We start from the raw sequence: 20,078 nt of genomic DNA on the forward strand, positions 1-20,078 counted from the left end.
ACCGCCCCCCTTCCAATTGCTGGGGCTGCCAGGTGGGTTCAGGCAGCTCCCTGTGGATTCCTTTGACCTCACGAGAGCTGGTGCTTGGGAAGTCAGGGGCTTTGTTGCTGTGCTGTGCCTGGGCAGAGAGCTGTCTGGCTCATGAGATGGGAACTGATGGGCTGCTTTTTCAAGGGCACCTCCAGAAAACAGTGTGGACTAGTGGATAGTGCACTAGACTAGGTCTCAGGAGAGCTGGGTTCTATCCTTAGCTTAGCTGCTGGGTGACCACCCTGTGCCTCAGTTTCCCCATCTGTAACATAGGGATATGATCCTGAGCTCCTTTCTAGAGCACTTTGAGGTCTACTGATCAACAGTGTTATCTAAGAGCTACAGATTATTTATTAATATCTGTGCACACTCATGGAGGAATGCATGCTGGCCTTCGGGCTTCCCTCTCCTCTTCCTCTCTCCAGTACCCTTCCCCCAGAGGCCCCTGTGTGAAAACAGAGAGCACTATAGGGGAAGAGGCAGTTTTGAAAGAGCCGTCCTCCTGAATCTGCATGCATGCTGACCGGTCTTTGTCCGTTTGCATGGCTTAGACTCTCAAACGTCTTCCCAGTTATAGTGCTCACTTATGCAGTACAAAGGAGCAGTCTTTTGGACCTCTTAATTTCTCTCTTTGAATTCACTAGGCAAGGCCCAGAATGCCCCTAAGAGCTAGAGTAAGTCACTTCACCCAGCACCGAAATGCAGCCGCCTCTGGGGAGGAGCACACAGCTGTTTGATACAGTGACACTGCAGAACACATATTTGCTTCCATTTTGCCCTGCTCAGGTTCTGTGTCTGAATGGTAACGTGTGTCTTTGTTTTCTCATTGCAGAGTCTCTCACTGGATCTGTTTGGTGAAGTAGCAGCAAAGACTTTGCAGCCTTGGCCTTCTCTTCTGCAACAGCTGTATTTGGGGGGGAGGGGGGGCAGGGAAGGGGGGAGGGGAACATCAGAAGGAGTCAGGAGACCTTTCACGTTCTCTACATGCTTGACTCAGGGATGAGCACAGGCAGAGTCAACGCATACAGCATAGTATCCTCTGAGGAAGACGGGCTGAGGTTGACCACCATGCCAGGAGTCAACGGCTTTGGGAACGGTAAGATCCACACCAGGAGGAAATGCCGAAACAGGTTCGTGAAGAAGAATGGCCAATGCAATGTTGAGTTCACCAACATGGATGACAAGCCTCAAAGATACATCGCTGACATGTTCACGACGTGTGTCGACATCCGCTGGAGGTACATGTTGTTGCTCTTCTCCCTTGCCTTTCTGGTGTCCTGGTTATTATTTGGGCTGATTTTCTGGCTCATTGCACTTGTCCATGGAGACCTAGAAAACCCAGCCGGGGATGACAACTTCAAGCCTTGTGTTCTTCAAGTGAACGGCTTTGTGGCTGCTTTTCTGTTCTCCATTGAAACCCAAACGACGATCGGCTATGGATTCCGCTGCGTGACAGAGGAGTGCCCGCTAGCCGTCTTCATGGTGGTGGTGCAGTCCATTGTGGGGTGTATAATCGACTCCTTCATGATTGGGGCAATCATGGCAAAGATGGCCAGGCCCAAGAAAAGGGCCCAAACGTTACTTTTCAGCCATAACGCTGTCGTGGCCATGAGAGATGGGAAGCTCTGCCTGATGTGGAGAGTTGGGAACCTTCGAAAAAGCCACATAGTGGAAGCCCACGTGAGAGCTCAGTTAATTAAGCCTCGAATCACTGAGGAGGGGGAGTATATCCCTCTCGATCAAATAGACATTGACGTTGGGTTTGACAAAGGCTTGGACCGTATTTTCTTGGTGTCGCCAATCACTATTCTTCATGAAATCAATGAGGAAAGCCCGCTGTTTGGAATTGGCCACCAGGACCTGGAAACAGATGACTTTGAAATTGTGGTGATCCTTGAAGGGATGGTAGAAGCCACAGCCATGACGACACAAGCTCGGAGCTCCTACCTGGCTAGCGAGATCCTGTGGGGCCACCGCTTTGAGCCCGTCCTGTTTGAGGAGAAAAACCAGTACAAAGTAGACTACTCGCACTTCCACAAAACCTACGAGGTGCCGTCAACCCCGCGATGCAGTGCTAAGGACTTGGTGGAGAACAAATTCCTGCTCCCTAGCACCAACTCCTTCTGCTACGAGAATGAGCTTGCCTTCATGAGCCGTGATGAGGAGGAGGAGGAGGAAGAGGATGATGACAGCAGGGGTCTGGATGACCTGAACCCGGACAACAGGCATGAATTTGACAGGCTTCAGGCCACGATAGCACTGGATCAGAGGTCATATAGAAGGGAGTCCGAAATATGACCCAGGGCCCCTTCGCTAACTGTTCTGAGGTTATTTTTCCTCTCATCTCTTCCCCTACCACCTGCTCAAATTATGCAGAACAATGCAAGTGCCATAGGAATGCTTGAGAAATTAGTATTGTTTGTAGTTTTAAGTTTCATTGCAATAACCACTGAACGGTCTGTGATAGGAAACCACAGCAGGCCACAGAGTGTTTTGAACTTCCAGTGTTGATAAAGCTATTAGAAAATGTACTGGAAGCAGATTCAATATGGCGGCACAGCTAAGGGAGAACACCGGGGGTGGGCTATGCAGGAGTATCGTCTTTGCACGCAGAGAGCTGGTGATTTTGTTTTCTTTCACTCTGTGAAAATGAAAGCATTTCCATGAAGCTGAGCTCTGCGAGGTTCGAAAGGAGGAAATATCAGGAAACAAATCCTTTTTTGGTTTCGTTTTTTTTTTAACCGAACACAAAAATGATATATATTTCTGGCAGGAGATGTGATTCAGTTGCACAAGACCGACACTTGAAAACATGTACCGTAAAGTACTCTCTTTTTAATTCGGGGGAAGGGAAATGAGGTTTTAATTTGTCAACTTCGTGCTCGGGAGACTGTTTACCAATAATAATAATGTAATAATCATACATTCAAAATGCGAGTCAATATATTTTTAAAACAAACAAGGCAATGATGAAGCCGCATGAATTGGTTTAGGGCAGACTCCCAGGGCGCTCAGCAGGCTGCCTGCTGGTTATTGGCTGGTAGAGCTTTGTAACCAGGACGCAGCACTGATTGGCTGAAGCCCAGCGGCAGTGAAAGCCAGGAGCACAATTACTGGCGACGTAGCACAGGGAATGCTAGACTAGACTCTGGGCTAAACAAACAATTAATAAGAATAATGATTAACACGCCGATGGAAATATTTATTTGGGGGCTGGGGCGGGATTGGGCGTGGCCGCTGGGTTAACATTTTGGAGCACTGATATTTTGTTTTTTGGCTAAAATGAGCTGGATGCTCGTTTGGGGTAAATCAGCTTTGCTCCGTTGAGTAGCTAAGGCACAAGCGTTCTGTTCTGAGTCACTTGCAGTCAGTGGGGTTGTTACTGAGGATGAAATGTGGCCTCATGGGCCAGCCTTTAAATGGTGTAAATCTCATTGACTTCAGATTTACACCAGCTTTGGATCTGACTCCGTATCTCCAGTGGGACCATTCAGAATGTTTATTTTTTTAAAGAATTGAATGGAAGTTCTTGAAGTCAGGTATTTCCCCTTTTTTCAGTGAACCTGATTTCCCCCCTCCCCCCCAAACAATTCAGTTGTTTTAAACATGAAAACCTATGTGCAATATATATTTTTTTGGTACTTTTGCACAAAGCAAAATTCACAAGGAGTTGGTTGCCCTCCCTCGTATTAGCATCTATTCTATTCTTGAGCATGTTTGTAACTGATGAATTGCCCCGTCATTGGACAGTGCTATGTGCAAAGGCCAAAAAAGGGAACCAATGATTTCCCTGATTCAAACCTTATCTACTCTCAAACCAGGGGTCCCATGCCTTAGAGATGCAAAATTGTTCAGCTGTACACAGATTTTCCCCAGCACCAGAATCCCTGCTTTGAATTGTTTCCTAGTCAAGCGCTCTTCCTCCAGCCTTACGGCATGTCATGTGTCGCTCCATATGGGTTCAGCCATGCAGCAAGAGCACAGAACAAATCATATGCAATAAACAGGGCCCACACTGCACACATTACAGGCTATTATTGATTACCGGCTGTTTGTTATTCCAAAAGGCACAAAAGATCATGCCTGTACTTGCGTGGGAGCTTTTGCTCCCAGAGGGAAAGGACATCAGGGGCTCTCCGGCACTGTGCAGAGAAAGGATCCATCTCAAATCAGAATGAAATCATTACCGGGCCTATCATTACCTGTGTCCCAATGGCCTAAGGTTCATGTGGCCAGCTGTCACTTTCCTACATACTGAACTTCCCAGTGACAGCTAGTGGAGAGCTCAGAAACTCCTGCTCTAAAAATCCAGACTCCTGCCACTTCAAGTAAAGGAGAAACTCTAGTAGCTATTGGCAGTGTAGCGCCTATGACACACAATTGTGCAGCTTTTATTTTAGCCAACAGAGAGCAGTGGTGGGTGCACAGAACCACTAGCCAATTCATTTGCTGTAGCATCCAGATCAGCGAAAGAGGGAATGAAAGGGAGGTGAAGGACCTGAGATATGGTCATCAGCCAAATCATTCATGACCCACACTCAGCTCTTGTTATCTTTCCAGGGCACTGCAAACAGTAATGAACGTAGCCTCCTCCAGTGCATGCGAGGAGTTAAGTATTGTCATCCCCTGCGGCACAGAGAGGTTAAAGGACTTGCTCTAGGCCATCGAGGGAGTTGGTGTCAGAGACAGGATTAGTCCTGTGCTCAGACCACCTGTGACTCTTGAGAGAGCTCCCACCTTTTCCTCAGCAGACCTGCTTCTCAAGCCAGAGTGCTGCACGGGCCCTCCTGTACTGCTGCGTTCTAAGCACTGGCTGGAACGTGCAACTTGGATGGTAACAATTAGCTCTAAGGAACAGGAGGGGTCACCAAAACAGAGGTTACCTCTCCAGGGAATTTTCCTCCAAGTCGTCCTGGTACCATTTCCAGCGTCCGTTAGCCTTTCCAGCAGTGATTGAAAGCTCCATGCTGCTCACTCAAGGGGCTGCTTTATTTTTGGCTTCCTCTAAATGATGTGCAGCCCTGCTCTGTGGGGGAGGGGGGAGAAAGCATCTGCTTCTCCTTGACAAATGTCAGCACTGCTGTGACTATTTTCGGCTGGCCTAGCGCATGGGCCTCCTGAATTCTAATCCCAGCTCTGCAAAGGACTTGACATGTGGCCTTGGGAAAGTCTCTTAATATGTCTCCCTCATTCCACATGTAAAATCAGAGCGCTGCAGAGGGGTGATTGGAAAGATTAACTGTTTCATGTGACTGTCTCCCATTCTGCAGTGGTAGGGTTGCCAGTTTTGGTTGCACGTATGCCTGGAGGTTTCATCACATGACACAATCTTTAATTAAAGATGAGTCTTTAATTCCTGGAGACTTCAGGACAGGAATGGAGAGTTGGCAACTGTTGCAATGTCACTGATGTCATGGGAACTCTGAATCAGTGTATGCCAGTGCAGAATGAGCGATGTTTGTCCAGTGCCCTGAAAATGTTTCAGAGCTGAGAATTTGTCCCCTGTGTAACTGGAGCATATGGACACACCATCAGAGATGGGCATGGCTGCATAGAGATATAGTCACACCTGCCCTGCAAAGCCCCAGGCCAGAGGCATAACTTTTTTGTGTTTCTAAGGCAGAAAATGTAGATGTGATCCCACCCCCTTCCCTGCCCGGTTCCAGCTGAACCACACAACTTCCTTTCTTTGATTCGAGGGACAGTTTTGGTGCCTGCTTCTTGAGCAACAGTGGGGATGGGGGAGGGAAGGGCAAGGTTCTTTCTTGCGGGTATTTATTTATTTTTATTTTTTTCTAAAATGCTTTTTTTTTGGGTGGCTTTAGGTTCTTTTGAGAAAGATGCACAACTTTGCTGCTGTCGGGTTCCTTTCGTAATATATATCACGGTAAATATTTGTATATAAAACTGAAAAGTGAGAAAAAAAATAGAGATGTCTTTAAGTAAATTATTGCTTTTAAAAAAAATATTATATAATTGTACAGTCCCACCTGGGAGAATAGAATAATATATACATATGTATTTTTAAACTACTGCATAGGAGGATGTGAACTAGCTTGTGGAAAACCCATGCAGCCCTAGTGAATTGAATTTCAAAGACTTTTCCTCAGTCTTGTTCACACGCCCCCTACCCCGAACATCTCGCTAGTGAAGTGCTAGCTCTGGAGAGTAATGTTATATATAATGTATAGTTCTAGAGATGGAACGTGCTGTTACATAATGTATAGATTTTTTTTTTTTTTGCCTAACTGTGAGTGCTATATTGATCAGTCTTTTTACAACTATCAGGGAGCAATATAAGGATGTCCCTACAGTTTCCTCTAGGCTAACAAATAGTATTATTGCAGCAGAACACAAACACTCAAAAAGAAAAGAAGCCAAACAAAGTCTGGGTATTTGACGTTTGTAAAGAGGACCATCTCCCCCACCGTCAAGAAGCCTGCAATGCAATGAGCCGGCTACACGCTAAGAGCGCTCTTCGTGCGCATTGTATGTGTCAACAAGCCATTCACGCAAAAGTGTTTTGCTCTTAAAAGGGGTGGTCCTGGGTATGGTGGTGGGTGTGGCCAACCCATTAATGAACCGGGGGTTGCCTTTAAAAGGCGTGGCCTTCTGAAAGGGATGTGACACCACACCGCAGGGCTGAAGTGGAATAGGTCAGGAGTCACTGGACGGAGTTACTCTGGTACGGGTACATCTAAAGCAGAATTTGCCATGTGAAGAGATACTCTATCAACTTCAGTCCTGGTGTCTTCAGCCTGGATTCCACACAAATCTCAGCCCGACTCAGGGATTTCCTGACAGGCCAAGCAAGACAGGATTCTCCATGTGACTGGACAATGTTTGATCCAATCTCTGCCAAGCTCTTTGTGTTTCTTTGGTTGGTGTGTGGGATTGTTTTGTTTGTTTGTGTTTAATTTCCTGAGTTCAGGGACAAGTCGGAGACCTTCATAGCCAACCAGAGACCGACACCTTTCTGGAAAGGGCTTTTTGAGCAGAGCAGGTGAAGTGGTGGGTAGGCAGAACACCTGCCAACCATTTCCTTGAAGCTTAAAACCCCGGTTATGTCTAGTTAACTCCCTGGTGAGACTCTTGGTCCTCAGAGAATCTTTGACGTCAGAGATGGAAAAGACCCACCAAGTCCTCTCTGCCATCCCGTCTGTATATAACTAACCCTCCCTTAGTCAGGGCTCGAGCAAACCTGCATAAGTAACAGCTCCTTTGGAAAGGAATCATTTTGATTGGCTGGCTGGGACCCTGGGCCAGATCCTGCTCTCATTTTCGCTGGTGCAGCTCCAGTGAGGTCAATCCGGTTGCACTAGTGAAAGCAGAAACTGGTCTCTATCCTAAGATCCCTGGTTCAAGAGCACATTCCCTGCTTCCTCAAATACAGCTACACCCTGAGGCTTTGCAGAAGAACGGCTGCTCAGCCCGCACTGGGGAAATCGAATCCCCATCCTCCCGCCCAGGGGTTGGCAGAAGGTCTCCCTTCCCTCCTTGGATAGTTTCTGGGTGACTCTTAGCCCAGCTTTCTCCAAATGATAGATGAGTCAGCTGTTGCTTGCATACAGGGAATGGAAACTGTCATGATAAGCCTTAGCTGCTTCTTATTTAATCTAGTGCACTTAGTCTTTAGGGCTGGGACAATCACTTACCTGTAACCTTTTGAGATTCGGTGCCTGCTTGACCTTCAAACCTTTTGTAGGAGACGAATTCAAAGCCACCTTTTCTATCTTTAATAAGGCAGAACAAATGTGTTTATTTTTAAACTTTCCTGCTCTTTTCTTTTCCCTTGTGCTGAAGACCAAAAGAGTCGCTCCTCTTTTCCTTGCACTTCAAAAGGGAGCGCTGATTGGAGGAGTGAGTTTATAGAGCGTGTGTAACAGAGATAGGCCTAAAGCTGCACATGTCTGATCTGGAGCTGCCTCTCAAACCCCTCGCAATTCAGGGATGCTGGGATCTTGGGTGTGGCTTGTCCGGTTGTAGAATTAAAGCTCAGCCGTGAAATGTGGATTTGGGTTTGGGTCTAGGGAACCCCAAACTCTCCAAAATGTCAGGTGTATTTAGATCTGGATATTCGTTTTAGGCCCATCTTCTAATAGCTACCAGTGCAGAATCCTCTTCGAGTCCCCCGTTCAGCAAAGCGCTTTAGCATGTGCTTAAAGTTAGGTGCATGCTTAAGTGCATTGCTTAATCCTGTGGATATGCCATGGGTGAATCAGAGCCATAGGGCCAACTCCTGAAGCCCTTACTCATGCCTTCTCAAGCTGACGTCAATGGGAGCGTTGCCTGAGCAAGGAACGAGTAAGGAACATCCTGATTTGGTCCATCGTGAACCATTTTCCTCCAAAGAGCGCAACTGGCAGATGGTGATGCACAGAGAGAATTCGCTGAATTTCATGTTCTTCTGTTCTGAAAAGAGCTTCGTTGTCTTTCACTTCGCCGTTTCTCTGCTCCACTGTCTGTGTGCCTGTGTGTGTGTACACTGAAAAGCCAAGTGGAAGTTTTCTCCAGACCTCGCTGCCTTTGGCTGGTGCTTTAATGGTCCCCAGTTGACAATGGAATCTGGAACTGATTCTCCAGTGCCCTGATTCACAACTGAGCCTCGTGGAGTCACTCTCACTAGTGCAAAGTGAGTGAACAATCCCACCATTCTGACCGGGAGGCATTTGATGCTCACTTTGCACTGGTGTAGGGATTTGTCTAGACGGTGTGGCAATGCGCACTTAGAGGGATCTGAATTGTAAATCGCACCAATGTGTTATGCACTAACTGGCCCATGTGGACCCTGCTGGCATGCAGTAAATGTTCCCTAAGGCATGTTAACGTAGTACAGTTTCAACAGTACTACATCAATGCGAACTTCAATGCACACCAACAGAGTCAGCATAGGCCAGTTAGTGTGCAACACGCTGCTCTTTAGAATTCACACCTCTCTCGTGAGCATTGCTGTGCCGTGTAGACAAGGTGCCAGGCGCTGGAGACTTAGATACTGTATACTCAGGCAGATCAGTTGCCAGAGAGCATTTGCTTCCTGGAAAATAAAAATTAAGTGGTGATAGAGTCCATTCTTGGAGGATTGTTTTTATATATAGTGGTTAGAGACGTTGCTGGGCTTTCTGGGCATATCTGTATCGTTTCCATCAGCACCGTTTGTTATGTGTTTCATGGCACATATATCTGAGATATATGTGACAATATACATATAGAAGTAAAATGTATTTCATGCGACAAAACTGGCCAATTTTCATGTTCTTTTAAATATATATAAATATAAAAGTATCCAAAAGATATAAATAGCATAGAGAAAATAATCTAAATATGTAATAAATGTATTTTGATCTATTTAAAATATGCTGTATATTTTAAAGTTCATAAAAAAATTGTCTGGTTGTATCGTATTTTAAATATATTTTATTACCTTGTTACTTGTCACATATATAATTTAAATGCGCAGCAAACTTGGTCAGACGTTGAGCAAAGATCTGGGCAAGCTATGCTGATCAGTAGGACGTTAAAATGAAGGGCATCAAGCCAGTGAGAGCAAAGAAGGAAGAAAGTATCTTAACCTCTTCGTGGCGAGGTTTCCCTGCATCCTCTCTGTAGTAGTAGAAAGCCCAGTGATTGTTTGAAGCACTGATCTCTCAGTGGAAAGTTGGCATTCAGAGGTGATGGATCTGGTTCATGGGGGAGCAGCTAAGGGTTTAAAAGGGACTTGCTTGTGCTAACAAAACAGAAAATCCCCACGAGCTGAACAGATCTATCCACTTGCTGGTTTGATTGAGATAGCAAAGTTTCAAGGGCTGGGTTTGGGGTGGGGAGGAGCATTGTCAAGCTTCGATGACAGGAAGCTGATGAAATATTTTTTGGGACGTGACGTTCTAAGTTTTTTAAGCTTTTTAGGAGACTGTAAAAATGGGACATGGCTTAAGAGATCTTTAGAAACCCAGGGCCCAACGATGGTCTCATTTACTGGTGTAAATCAGGAGTAACTCAATTGACGTCAATGAGGTTACGCCATTGTAGAAGTGAGATCAGCATCGGGCCCTACAAAACAACAGGGAAAGGAGTTTCAGCCAACTCTTCTTTCCATCATGCTGGGAGGTTAAAAATCTCCCTCACTTTCAGCAGACCCAGGGAAGGGGTCACAGGAAGAATCAGTGGGGCGGAGAAAGGCAGCACAATGCCAACAAAGAGACGCTACTGAAACACACAGAAGAGAACCTACAATAGACTGGGTCTCATACTAAGAGGAAAAGGTGTGGAAGCAGAGAGGAGATTGGGAAATGCGTATTGAGCCAGAACAAAAATAGCCCAGCTGTGAAGATGGCCGAGTCCAAATCACTATCCATAAGTTTCTCCAGAGCAACATTATTTATTGTCCCACATGGCAGTATCAAGGGGCCATTTGTCTGAAGTGTCCTTGAATTCCAGTGGGAGCCGTTTTCAGAGTGCACTGCTTCCATGAAAAGATGTTACGTGACTTGAGCTCACATGAAAGCTCTCAAGATCTTTGAGCAACAGAAGGGAAGTATGCTAGAAAGTAAATAATACATAGAGATTTATTACATGGTGGACACAACGACACTGGGTCAGCCATTCTGGGTTTTCCGCTTAACTCTTGTACATGAGTTTTGTGGGGCCGGAGGGCACAGGGGTTGCTGATCTGATCTGGAGCCTTTGCCAAATAGGTCAGAGATCTGAATCCAGGCCAGGTTAGTAGTGTCCAAAAGTCAACATGCTTATATGGCTGCTTGTTTGGTAGCCTGGTGATTTCAGTCCAGTTCCTTAGTAGAGAGCTCTCAGCATTACAAAAACCAGGGCCAACAGCTGGCTCTAATCAGCAACCTTTTGATCACCTCAACAGAAAGACCAAGAAAACAAACAATTCAAGGGCTGGAGAAAATGCCTTGCAGTGAGAGATGTAAAGCACTCAGACTGTTTGGCTTATTAAAAAGAAGACTGAGAGGTGACTTGATTACAGTCTTTAACTAATTTCCTAGGGAGCAAATACTGGGTACTAAAAGGTTCTTTAATTTAGCGGAAAAAAGCACTGTGAGAACCAATGGCTGGAAGCTGAAGCCAGACACATTCAGATTAGAAATTAGGCACAAATTTTTAACAGTGAGGCTGATTAAACACTGGAACAACCTGCCAAGGGAAGTGGTGGATTCCCCATCTCTTGACATCTTCAGAGCAAGACTGGATGCCTTTCTGGAAGAGACGCTTTAGCCAAAGACAAGCTCAGTACATGGGTAGCTGGGTGAAATGTAGTGATAGCCTGTGATAGCCAGGAGGTCAGACTAGATGATCTAATGGTCGCTTCGGGCTTTAAACGCTGTGAATGAATCTATGTCAATGAAACAGCTGCACGCTGAAGCCCCGGAGGGGAGAAGCGTGCAGGACGGCCGGTGCTGTACCTGTGTTGTGGATAAACAGAGAACTTCAGCCTCGGATCTGGCCCCCTTCAACAAAGCAAAGAGCTCTGGGGCCGGCGCTCTGAGTGTTTGTTTTTCTATTTAATCGTAATGAATAACGAAGTCGCTTGCACTATAAAAACGTAACTCCAAATAAATAAGCACCTGTCTTAATAGCACAGAAGCCAGGAAAGCCCCAGAGGAAGCTCACACTTTGGACACAACTCGTCCCCTTGCATCTGGGTTGGAGCAGGTATCTCCGCGGCATGGGGGCGACTTACCTATTGAAGCAAATGTGCTGCAAACACATACTCTGCATTTCACTTTAACGCTACATTTCTGGGTCCTGGTGGGTTAAACCTGGACCCCATTTTCCAAAGCGGATGCACCAGTCGAAAGATGAATATGCCTATAGCAGCGGCAAAAGCTGGGTAACTGCACATCTAGTCACTGGTTTGGACTCCTAGCAGGCAGGGAAGTTAATTTAACTGGAGAGACACCTGATTTACATGTTCAATTGCAAGTTTCCACAGCAGATGGGGGTGTGCGTGTGCATTTGGCACATGGGTTGTTGTGGGAGTGGCAGGCTCATGCATATCTTTTGCAGCCACATCCACTGAGTCCTTGTTTGGTTCTTTTTTGTTTTCCCAATACAGATGTTAGTGGATATGCCTGGGAGGCTAGATGACTTATATCAGAGAACATGGGTGAAAGGAAGAGATTGAGCCTTTGAAGAAGGATGGGGTCCTTGTTCTGTAGGAGACAACCTGTGCCCCCTATTGTCACTCATGAGTGAGTAGACAAAAAGAACTTCTATCACCACATCCAACTTGCCAAGCACCATGGCCCCAGCAAATAAATTAAATGCCTATTAGTTGTTATAAATGTGGTGGTTTCTTAAATATGCTAATAGGAAGCGTCTGTGTTCAATCCAGTGAACCCTCAACAAGTTTTGAGGGTTAAGAATCTAATTACATTGCTGATCAAATGAATGTTACATGGCAGGCAGAGGCATTTGGGGCTATATATTACACCACCAGAAAACCTTTTCAACAATCAAGGCTTGTTTGGCTGCTTAAACACTGACTAGGTGGAGAAGCTTTATCCATTTTCTATTAATCACCACCCTGCCCAAGTACCTTCCTACCTAGATCACAGCCCGGCTTCAAGTAAGTGTCTAGTGCTATTTATTCATGCACCACTATCGGTACACATAGAACAAAGGACCCAGGGCCTGATCCAGACGGGAGTCTTTCCATTGTCTTCTATCGATTTTGGCTCCCATCCACAGTGAGTTTCAGACAGGCTGGAGTTTGGATCAATATTATTGTTGATAGCAGGGCTGACAGACAGGCAGCCATTACTCGCTAATATATTGTAACTTCAGTTGATATTTTTTCAAGCCTTTCAGTCCCTGGAGATTCTGTTACTCCCAGGACAGAAGGGTTATGCCCAGTGAAGGATACTCATGTGATGCCAGGAACACACCTTAGCATCAGTCCTGACATCCAAGGGTATAGCATGGGAAGGGTTAAACTGCAGCTTATCTTGGCATGCTCTGTCTCATGCCCAATTCGCTAAAAGACTGAGAAGGCAGAAGTGGCTGTGTTAAAGTGAACAGGCTGACCAAAGAGAGCTCAGTGTCCTACTGCTAACTGCAGGGCAGGATGGCAGAGTCCAGCAACAAGGGGAGAAGATCTTTTGTTTTAATCTGTGTTTAACTGTGTTGTCTTCCTGTGGGAATTATCATTAGAGCCAGTACTGGGGCTCTTGGACTTAATGCACCAGACAAAGTCACCCAGGAAATGCCCCCTACTAGACCAAGGTTGCTGGTGGGGTGCGGGGAATCTTTGTGGAAGGAACCCCACCGGGGAAATCCACAACTGAATTCCCACCACCAGGCCTCACAGAAGGGAAGCTGGGGTTGCAGCTGATGCGAAAGCCAGACGCTTCTCTCAGTCACTCCGGTGTAAATCTGGAGCGACTTCATTGACATGCATGGGAATTCTGGATTCGGGACCAGTGTGTGTCTGAGACAAGAAGCTGGCCTAACCAGCAAGCACACAGAATGGTGTGATATGATCAACAGCATTTCTCTGACCAAAGAGTCCTGAGCTAAATAATAATAATATAATTAGTAACGTTGCACTTTGGGCGGGGAGAGGGGGTGGCAGGAGGGCAGGGAATAAGATTTATTACATTTCTCCCTGTCTTGAGATTGGTTCCCTCTGTCCAGCCTGGAGACAGGTTGAAGGTTGCTTGTTTACTGGGCACAGCTGTGTCAAAGAGAACACAAACCAGAGCTTTCCTTTTTGCCCCAGCCCTATTTGTTTATGTCTTTGCAATGCCTTCTGGGACGGCCCGAACAACCTGTTGTGTGAGGATCTTTGTATCTACCCTAGGGTAGGATACCTCTGGGATGTTCAAGGCATGTCTCACATGAGGTAACCATAGTAACGCATCATCAGCTTCTCTCTGCTTCTACTGTCAATTTTGTTTTTCCTCTTGTATTAAGGTGGAACCTCTCTGACTTCCTGTTTCTCTCTCGCTCTCCTCCCCTTCTGCCTGCACTACCAAAGGCAAGAAAAACAGCCGGGGCTTGAGTCTCCATTTCCTTACACTAGTTTTACCCTGGCATAATTCTGCTCCTACTCCAGATTTGCGAGTCCTTTACCATGATAATGAAAACCTGGCTGCTTTAATTTCTCCATCCAACCTTAAGAAGCACTTAAGTATGACTGGGACATAATTAAGGGTTTCCCTTACATTTGTTGCTAACAGGTCACTGTCAGAGTAAAAATCTTCAGTATGCTTTTTCCATGAAAACGTCCCTTATTTCTATTAGTAATAACCCTGTGCATTATTCAAATGGAAAGAGTTTTAAACATCTAATTTAATTCCCACCCTTTAAGTTCTTTGTTCAATGTTCACATTTAATTTAGCTTAGGTAGAGAAAACAGATGAGTCAGTTTCACTTTGTTTCTTGTCAATCTTTAGTCAGTTTTGCTGACAGGTCTCCAGGAATCAGCAAAAGGCTGCAAGGTTTGGGTCTGGTGCACTGAAGGGGGAGTGTTTCTTTGTTTAAGAAAATCTGTCTCCATTCTAATAACTTTTAAAAAAATGCAATGGAAATATTTCTACTGGTCTGTAAGTAAAAATTAAATTTGGGCCAAATTTGCCCCGCCAGTACCCCTTTCAAGAGAAGATCAGTGAAACAGTAGCCAATCAGTTATCATGGAGGATAATTCCTGTGTCACTTACAAGTTGCCATCCACTACTCCACAAAGTGGACTCAGTGCCCTTTAGGGTTTTTAGTTTTTCCTTTTAGAAAGGGAAGATTATAAACGGCCAAGTTAGTTATGTTGGTAAATGAATGTCTGTGCACAGACAGCTGTTTTCTCCTCTTCTTTTTCTTAAGGGGCACATCTACATTTGCAATGCCTGTTTAGCACTTTCAGAGCAACTTTCATCTTCAAAGCACTTTACAGACAGCAACTAATAACTCCTCACAACATGCCTGTGGGGTAGACAAGTAGCCCCCATTTTACAGAGGAGGGAAACTGAGGCAGGGGAAAGTAATTTGCACAAGGGGGCATGAGTGTCAGAGCTGAGACTTGAACTCAGGGGTTCCTGGCTCCCTTGTGTGTTAACCACTAGATCTTGTTGTAATGAGAGAAATACGACACCAAAGATGGGGTTCCAGGATAAGACCATAAGAGCAGAACTCAAAGGCTGTTTTAAAAAAAAAAAAAAAACTGTTTATAAAGAGAAAAGCATTTCTACTTTGTAACTGACCTGTCCATTGGGGTCCTTGGCTGGCTCAGTTCTTGCAGACTGCTAGATAGCACTATTTAGGTCATACGATTTTTAAGGGGGGGTGGGAGGTTGGTATGGAGGTCCTGAAGATTAGAAAAGTGGAAGCCTTTTCAGAGTTTGACTTCAGTTGCCTTGTGGCTGAGGTTGCTCTGAGGCACCTTTTGCCACCGGTTCTATTAGAGGAAGCAAGACATTAAAACTTGCTGTGTATCGGATTCTGAGCCACTCCTTTACCAAGGTGACAGGGGAAGGGAATGGCATCTCTTGCACACCTCCCAAGTCTCAGTAGCTCCTAAAGCCATATACTTCCAGATTGTCCAGCAGTCCATACCCAGCAACATGTGGCTTTTCATTTCATTTCTCCCTCCTTACACCTGCCCTTTAAAACGTCTCTTCACCGCCCCTGCTCGCTATCCCGTTCCGCCTGCTGGCCCTGGGCCCAGGGCAGGGCAAATGGAGTGATGAGCCTCCAAACCTTGTGGTGGGGGAAAGTGCTGTGGGTGCGAGTCTTTGGCGCTAGGTGTGTTTTGTGCGCCTCAAACCCTGCTCCGCTTTTCCACTTCCGTGGGTCGCTGAGCGCTAAGATCTGCCAGTAACTCTTGCAGTTGAGTTTTCCCGTGTTCTTAGAGCCATCCGGGTAGGCGGTAGCCTTCTGTTTATAGAGACACCCTCCTGATACATGGGCCCTGAAAGGACATTCAGTTATTCAGCTGTAATATGGTTCACATAATATCATAAAATTACCCCTAGCCCCGCCCTTCAGTTATTATTCTTTGTTTTAATGTTTCATTGTTTTAGGGAGGAAGGGGGGCCTCTTCACATCTGCAGGCCGATGGTGGGGCCGTCCTCCAGGCATGCCCCCTCCCCCTGTGATTGTGGCACTCGGACCTTAGTTGCATTCACACACAACCCCCCTTAGCCCCCACCCACCAAAGCCTTCCTCCCTTTGGGCGCTTTCTCATTAACCCCCTCCTGCTTCGTTGGTTCACAGTGTCCACCAGCACAGACGTTTGTGGTTGTACCAGAGAAAACCGGATGTTTATTTCTCTTAAAGGGATGATTGGTTGACCTTTGACCTCTGTAGAAGTCTTCCTCTTTTGCCCGGTTTACGACTTACATGTAAACACAAAGATGATCCTTGTTTTTTGGGAAGTTTTATTTTAATGCTATGGAGATTTAATAAATAAAAACAATTCTAATATGAATGAAGTGGTTGGTGCTGTGCCCTTTGTTTGAAGGTTAGATCCTAGGGTGCTGAGCAGGTTTTAATGTTAACTAATACAAAAACAATGATTTCACTGGGTGAAATCCTACACAAACTACATGCAAAAAACACCTTCAGATTCCATCACGTTCGCCCCAAGAGAGTCAAAATCCAGCTCACCATATGGTCAAAAGGCAGCAGTAGCATTGCACGTTTCTCTAGCACATTTTATCCCACAATCTCAAAACTCTTTACAAAAGGTCTCATTATCCCCATTTTACAGATGGGGAAACTAAAGTGCAGAGAAGGGGAGTGGTCACAATTGCAGTCAGGAACAGAATACAGATCACTTGAGTCCCACTCCAGGGCTTGTCATCCAGCAGGCCATGCTACTTCCCTTTCTGTTCAAAGAAAACCATCCGAAGCATCATCCATATCCCTGAACCGTTCAAACTCCTGCCCAGTCACCTGCAAGGGCATCTGTACAAACACCACGCCGGAGAGATCATTGTGCAAACAGGAAATCTCCCCAAGCTCTGTCTAGATAGCTTCCCAAATACCCATAACATCTTGTGAGCAGGGGTCCCAACTGACTCTAAAATAAGACTCTAGAGTCCCAACTGACTCTAAAATAAGGTCCAGAGTCAAAACTCGCCCCCTTCCTGCTGGGCAGTTTTATTAACAAAAAAACTAACAATATTTACAATTAACAATAAGATAACATCAAGTTCAGCACAATCCTCCCTGCACCTGGCTGCTCCTCGCTCAGCCTACGTCCTAGGATTTGGGTCTCTAGATCGGGGTGGCCAACCTGAGCCTGAGAAAGAGCCAGAATTTACCAATGTACATTGCCAAAGAGCCACAGTAATACGTCAGCAGCCCCGCATCAGCTCCCCCCGGCTCCCAGTGCCTCCCGCCCACCGGCAGCCCCGCCGATCAGCGCCTCCTGCTCCCTCCCCGCACCTCCCAATCAGCTGTTTTGTGGTGTGCAGGAGGCTCTGGGGGTGGGGGAGGAGTGAGGGCACGGCAGGCTCAGGGGAGGGGGCGGGGAGGGGTGGAGAGGGGGCAGGGCCTGTGGCAGAGCCAGGGGTTGAGCAGTGAGCACCCCCTGGCCCATTGGAAAGTTGGCGCCTGTAGCTCCAGCCCCGGAGTCGGTGCCTATACAAGGAGCCGCATATTAACTTCTGAAGAGCCGCATGTGGCTCCGGAGCCACAGGTTGGCCACTCCTGCTCTAGATAGCCACTCCCCGGCTCCATTATTTCCAGGTGGGGTAATGAGCCACCTGCTTCAGTGATTCAGCGGAAGCCAATTACCATTCCCCAACAGGCTCACCACCTGCTACCAGGGTGCGGGGTGTTTGAGGCAAACGTATCCATTCCCCTTGACTGCATAGACACACACACACACACACACACACACACACACACACACACACACACACACACTCAACCTCTCTGCCAAGGGCTCCTGAGCTAGTTCAAGAGTTATCTGTTTTGTAGACAGGTGACTCCCAGACTCTTGTGCATGTCCAGGGGACTCTGAGTTTAATGCGAATCCCAAGAGCCCAGTGGCAGGTTGGATGAGCTTCTTCTCATCCAATGGAGGATGAATGGTGGCTTTATTAACTGTTGTTATTATTTATTATTACTACTGTAGTGCCGGGGATCAGGACTTCATTGTGCTAAGCACTCTACAGACATGGAACAAAAAGACAGTCTTTACCCCAGGGCTTCTCCTCCTCTTTTCCAACATATGGACTCCACCAGCCTGAGTCTCCTTCCACTTGTAAGTCCCAAGAGGAGCTCCAATGGAGCAAAACCCATGTGAGAGGAGAATCAGGCCTTCAAGACTCGTGACTCTGAACTTAAATGCATCCTGGAGACTAGGGGAGCTCAAATACGAACTGAGTGTAGTTCTGAAGAAAAAGCCCAAGCCACAATGTCCAAATTTATCCAAAGACCAGGGGAGTTGGGACCCTGGGTTTCAGTCCATGTTGGGACCCAGGGTTTCAGTCCCAGCCTTTCTCTGGACAGGAATGAAGATAACTGATACAATTTCAGCAGCTGGGGAGCAGCTCCCATTGAGCTCTTGTTCTCACCAGCAACCGCTTTCCCTGTCCATGGTCCTGGTCTTGGAGGTGTTTGATGCCACAATTATTACTGGGGCAAGTTGAGAGCTGCAATGAGCTGAGGCAGGTTTTAATGACAGGCTGGGACATGTTTGGGTTTGTTTCACTATGGGAGATGCACGACACTGTATAAACAATACACGGTAACAGCGCAAATGGTAGCAGTGAAGGGCTCGGCCCCACAGCCCCATCGTCCTGTCCGAGAAACTGCACCGAGTGACATCCAGTCCTGGGCGGACTGGGAAGGTGATATTGATGGGCAGCTGAAGGCTGAACTGGACATTCGTGCCAGACTGTGAGAGGACTGGGAAGTCTGCCTGGAAGACCATAAGGTGCTGTGTCATTACAGAGTTGGAATGAACCTGTTCTACTGGAGTGCAGCAACAGGCACTGGGCTGAGAGATACCGACCCAAAGATCCTGGGAAATGTGGGGGTTAAGGGCTGGGTAAAGGGGCAGGGAATGTAACCTTGCTTTAGTTGGATGGTCCATTGGAGGCTGTGGCTGGCTTACCTTAGACTTCCAAAGGTGGCCGAGGTCAGAGCACCGTAGGACTAAGAGGCTCAGCTCCCAGAGGGTTGGGGTGCTGAGGCAGGGAGTTTTGTGTTGCTCCCCAGCCATGGCTGCCGGCTGATCAGGAGAGGTTCAGCCAGTGTCTGAGGCAAGCTCTGTTTGCCTCTCCCAGCTGGTGGGTAGTGGCAGTCCCATGCTGGCAGTTTGCAGGGAGGTGGGCTGTACATGGAGGGAGAGGACTACATGAAGACCCTTCCCCAGCCCATGCAGTGCAGGATTTTATACCCAAACAGATTCTCTTCTCGGAGTCCTCCACTGTTCGGCTGGGCTGTGCCCAAAGTGTGGGGAGACACTAACTACAAAAACTCATACATCTAGAGCATCTTCTCTCCAAGGATCTCAAAGCAATTTACAAATGTTAATGGCCTGAGCCTCTCAACAGGTAGGGAAACTGAGGTATGAAGAGGCTAAGTGACTTGCCCCTGGTCATGCAGTATATCAGTGTCACAGCTGGGGAGTAGAACCCAGAATGCCTTAATGCTAGTCCAGGGTGCTAATCACTAGGCAACACGCCTGCCACCAAACACATGGGAAGCAGAGGGAGACTAGAAAACACCAAGCAGAAGAAGCGGGCTGGCACTCAACCCGAGCAGCTGCAGCAGATGCCTTGTCTGCTGACGCCCCAGGCAAATATGGAGCTGGTAATTAAGAGATCACCAAGGTTAAACACAATGCCCTGCGTGAGGCTGGCATTTTAATGAACTTTGCTAGATTACTGAGACATTTGTACACATTACAATGATTCAATAATCGTTTTCTTGCCCCAGGCAACTGGAAGCCCAAGACCCTCTGCCTGGCCGGGTTCGGATGATTTCCCTCTCTGGCGAGAAAGCAGCAGTGCCCTGCGGCTCTGCAGAAGTCTAGACCCGGGGTGCTTGGGACTCAAACCTGCCTCCAGCCCCTACACTGA

General features: G+C 46.8%; 1 protein-coding gene across 1 annotated transcript; it reads left to right on the plus strand.

Annotated features, from left to right (window-relative positions):
- Positions 1 to 1,014: 1,014 nt before the first annotated feature.
- KCNJ12 (potassium inwardly rectifying channel subfamily J member 12) lies at positions 1,015 to 2,328 on the plus strand. The gene has a single exon (XM_065411870.1). The coding sequence runs from the start codon at positions 1,015 to 1,017 to the stop codon at positions 2,326 to 2,328; it is 1,314 nt and encodes a 437-aa protein (XP_065267942.1).
- Positions 2,329 to 20,078: the final 17,750 nt, after the last annotated feature.

Source organism: Emys orbicularis, chromosome 10 (genome assembly GCF_028017835.1).
Source record: "Emys orbicularis isolate rEmyOrb1 chromosome 10, rEmyOrb1.hap1, whole genome shotgun sequence".
In the NCBI taxonomy this organism is placed as follows: Eukaryota; Metazoa; Chordata; order Testudines; family Emydidae; genus Emys; species Emys orbicularis.